Here is a 4,419-nt window from a genome sequence, read left to right on the forward strand (position 1 = left end):
TGAATGTGTCATTTATCGAGCGTCCTTCGCGACGAGGTTGTGAAGGGGTAACTCTCAGTGGGCTCGTCCAACCTGAAAACAAAAATGTGCGTGCTTGCTGTTAAAAACACAATAAAGATTTTTTCAACTGCCAGAAATATTTTTTATTAGAAAGCTAAAATGTGTGCTGTTAATTGAATTTTCAATGCATTACCTAATAATTTTTTTACAGGCGAGTTCTCGCACACTTTCTGTTGTTGTTGTTATTATTATTATTATTAAAAATTTTAACAATTTTTCTCATTGGTGAGAACAGAGTAGCTTGGGAATTTACATGTTAGGATTACTATAATAGTGTAGCATTATTTGTTGTTTATTACTCATTATTGGAAGAGACCTGCTGGGTACTGTGAATCTGTGTATTTATGTGTAGATGTGTCGGGGACACTGGTGACACACAGGAGTCTGGTTACTATGTAGACGATTCATGTATTTACGGAAGATCTGAGAATCTGGCCAATATAAAAGCGGCATTCAACAAATGCGCACTGTGCCGTCAATATCGAAAGATGAAAAACAGGGCTCCTGGTTTTGAGGTGCTCATGAACGACTAGGCAAGGCGAACACGTAAGCAGGTAATGGCGACATCACGCGGCCACTGTGAAAACAGCTGCGCTGTAAGCACCGTGAGGGCACAGAGGAGCGGGGCTGGCTCAGCCAGACTGCGTGGAACTGGGAGCATCCTCCTGACCACAACGCCTGGTCCTGACGATGAGCAGGACTCGGCCCCCATCGCGGCGGTGTTGGAAGGACAGGCAGTCCGGGCAGGGAACAGCGTGGGCCGTGGTAGGCCTGCCCTGTGACAGCATCACACCTTTTATAGGAAATTACAAGAGGTCGGGTACAGCAACATCGTCAGATGGCCGCCAGGGAACGGTGAGAGGTGGTCAGGGAGGGGAGCCAGTCGGGACACGAAGGCCTGGGACTTAGCCTCAGTCAGCTTTCCCCTGCAAAGGGAGATGGGCAAACTACCTGGTGTGGACAGGGGACCTGTCTAGGTGAAGATGACGGTCACACCACTGGTGGTTTCCATAAGGGGAAAACCATGGTCACATGAGGCAACCTCTGTGTTCTTTGTGATAAGGAAGACTGTGTCATCTATTGCAATGAGAGGCAGAGAGACCAATCGATAAAGGGTTTGAATATAATCAGGATAAGTTTAAAATAGTTTATTAGTATATGAGAAAGCAAGCCAATTCTGAACAACAAAAATACTGTACCCGGTTAAATGTCTAGACAAGGTCAGAACTGGGCAAGAAGTCAGCAATCTAATCTTCAATGACCTAGCCCCTTGAAAAGGGCTCTGATATAATTAATTCTGAGAACATAGCCTTCTTTATTAGAATGTATTAGAAATCATGAGTATTTAGGTTTGCTAAAAACTGAGAGTACTTATTTATTATTAATGATTATTTCCAGGATCTACAAAGTCATTGAAAGCCTAGGACAAACTATATTGAAACCAATCCTTGAACTACTGGTATTACTCTTTGAAAATGTGATCGCTAATAATACCTACTATTAATTGAATGCTTTGCCAGCTTCCAGGAATTTTGCTAAGTATTTCATGTCTTGATTCACTGCTTTTTAAAAACTTTATGAGATGTACTATTACTGCCAATTTAAGTAAAAAGAATTGAAAACTCTCGACTTTGCTTAACTTTATATCTACACTGGTTCACTCCTCGTGTCAGATATTTTTACACGAATTACACTAAATGATCCTATTATCTCATGAAAAGTTACTAGCATGTGAATTTTACAAATAAGGACACACAGGCATACAGAGAGTAGCCACTCGTCCTGGGTCATAGTGAAAGTGTTTCCCCTGGATCTGAGGCCGGACAGTCCGCTGTCCAGCCTCTCTATTGAGATGTGCGAATCCAGGCAGTGCAAGGCAGCGGCTCGACGAGCTCTATCCTTGGTTCTGAACTGTGGGTGCAACGTCTGTTAACCCTGCGTTAGTCAGAAGTTAGCTTTCATAAACTATTTCTTCAACCTGTAATTTGTTGGAATAATGTTTTGAGATTCTACTCTTAGAATAATTTACAAAAACAGCCCAACACGAGGCTGGAGTTTCCTGCTGACAAGTAGAATGCCATACTTACGTAAAATAGGACTACCATGAAAGATGAATTTGGTTTCGTTCAGGAAGTATTGATGATGAATGCTATTATGCAATGAAACATCGGCTCCTTTGTTGACGGATTTGAAAAGTAGTCATTAGTTCAGAATCAGTGACATGTACTGTATGAGATGGACCTGAACTAAGCAACGGTCCCCTCAATGCAAATACTTAAAACATTTTTTGCACCTTAGACAATATTGATTTTAGAGACAAGTGCAGCGATTCTTAGTGATACATAATTTCCCTAGATAGTATTTCCAGTGGATTATAATTATTTCTTAAAACTAGGTTGTTGAACTTCATTTATGCTATTTATACGAAAACCCAAACCAAGGAATTTCCTCCCCTCAGCCCACCTGCTAAGTCCATGACCGGCGTGCCCTTTAAAAACATCTCTTCTTATCCTACGCTTCTCTCTCTCAAAAGTGGGGACCTGGAGGGAGGGGGGGGCTGGGAAGCGTTATGTCGTGGGGCTTTTCCTTTCTATCACCTTGTCCTTACCCCTTCCCGGTCTCGAGGGCCTCTGGCCATCCTCCGTGGAGTGGCAGGAAGCACAGCCTCCCACGGCTGCACCGTACGGTGGGGGCGCTGAGCTCCGCGTCTGCTCAGGCTTCTGCTCTCAGACTGGGCGCTGAGCGGAGGCGTGGAAGGCCGGGGCGGCCTCCGGCACCAGAGCAAGCTCAGCAGCTCTCGGGGCGACTGGGGCCTTTTCCTTTGCGCATGCTCAAAGCGGTGCTCTCTGCTCGCTCGCTGCCTGCCCGGCCGCCTTCCACACAGGAACGCGCCCCGCAGCTCTTTCGAAGCGCTGCTCGCTTGCGAGCCGGGCCTGTGGGGCTCCGGGAGCGCCTGCAGAGAAATCCTGGGGCGCAGCCATCCGTGCGGGTCACCGATCGTGCCTGAGGCGGGGGCGGAGCTATTTCTGCAGGGGCCGCTTCTCCTCCGCTCCTGTTCTTACCAGACCCTAAATTTACTTTCGACTACTTTCCTATTTCATTTCAGCCCCTGCAACAAACTCTTCCATAACCATCAATTTTATTTTTTTCAAGGGAGAATGATAAAGAGACATGCTACACAATGATCAAAGTGCAATTTAATTTATTTTTGAGGTAAAACTAGGTTACTTATATGTCTAGGATAAATTGTCTGAAATATACTTTCTGTTGATCCCTTACGCTAATGAATGCACTTTTAAAAAACCAAATATTGTTTTACCAACAGGTTTATAAAAGGCTTATCATTCTTACCACTTTTCTTTCCAATCTGTAAGTTAAATATAAGAATTCCTTATTCGGTTCTTTAAAACTTTGTTAAATTAACAGCTAAATACTAAATCTTATATCCATGCTCTTCTCCCGTGTTTGAATATTTAAATATTATAAAGCTCGAGTCCCTTTATTTACCTCCGAGTCTCGCCCTGATGGAAATGTCTGGTATTGCTCTGGAATTCCACCTCCTGTCTCGCTTTAGTTCTTCTGGTACATCGTTTTGCCTTTTTAGCGTCCTTGGCAATCCTGCGTCTGGCCTAGGAACTCGATGTTGAGGTTTCACGTCACTAAAATCCACCAGGCTTGGTATGGTCCTGCCAACGCCAGGTTTTAAATCAGCATCGCCACCGGGGCTCAAAAACCCTGAGCAGGGGTCAGCCAAGGGCACATCATCACGAAGTGGGAATAACGGGTAAAGTGGCCCAGAAGGCGGGGGATAAGGGTAGTGTAAATGATAGTCTGGCACAGTGGAAGGTGGATAAGGGTGAAATTTAAGAAAAGTAGAGTTGCATTTCTTCTCAATTCTACCATAGTCATGTCTGTCCTCAATTCCTTTCACAAAAGGCATGTTCATTTTTCTTAAGAGATCACAGTAGTGTGGGTATTCCATATTCCGGATGGCCTTTGTTCCTGAAACAGTCCGCTCCGAGATCCTTATCTTTCCCGGTGCGGACTCTGAATCCATATCTATGGCCTTTAGCACTTTGGATGACTGTAAATCGAGTGCTTCCGATGACTCCTTCAACTACGAAATGCTTATAAATTGCAATAGTTGAGAATCGGTTAATTTAACATGTCGATTTGGCTTTCTTAAAGTCGACAGAGTAGTTTTTTCCTTCTTCTTTGTAAGATGTCTCTTTTCTCCACCAAAGGGAGCCAATGGCCGTTACAGACTGGGGCACAAAAGCACGAAACAGAATAGAGCCCTTGTTGCTTAGCAACAGCTCGAACCCTAACACGTTGGATCGCTCATTTCTTCCTACTGAC

The 4,419-nt window shown here is 44.3% G+C and overlaps 1 protein-coding gene across 1 annotated transcript in view; it reads right to left on the reverse strand.

The window, feature by feature from the left end:
• The window catches only part of SPATA48 (spermatogenesis associated 48), a 42,490-nt gene that overhangs the window by 29,381 nt on the left and 8,690 nt on the right, over positions 1–4,419 (reverse strand). Inside the window, exons 2-3 of the mRNA XM_011377282.2 lie at positions 3,568–4,144; positions 17–72 (exon numbers count right to left, since the gene is read on the reverse strand). Of these exons, the coding sequence (XP_011375584.2) occupies positions 17–72; positions 3,568–4,144 (633 nt within the window). The remainder of the gene's footprint in view (positions 1–16; positions 73–3,567; positions 4,145–4,419) is intronic.

Source organism: Pteropus vampyrus, unplaced genomic scaffold (genome assembly GCF_000151845.1).
Source record: "Pteropus vampyrus isolate Shadow unplaced genomic scaffold, Pvam_2.0 Scaffold308, whole genome shotgun sequence".
Lineage (NCBI taxonomy): Eukaryota > Metazoa > Chordata > Mammalia > Chiroptera > Pteropodidae > Pteropus > Pteropus vampyrus.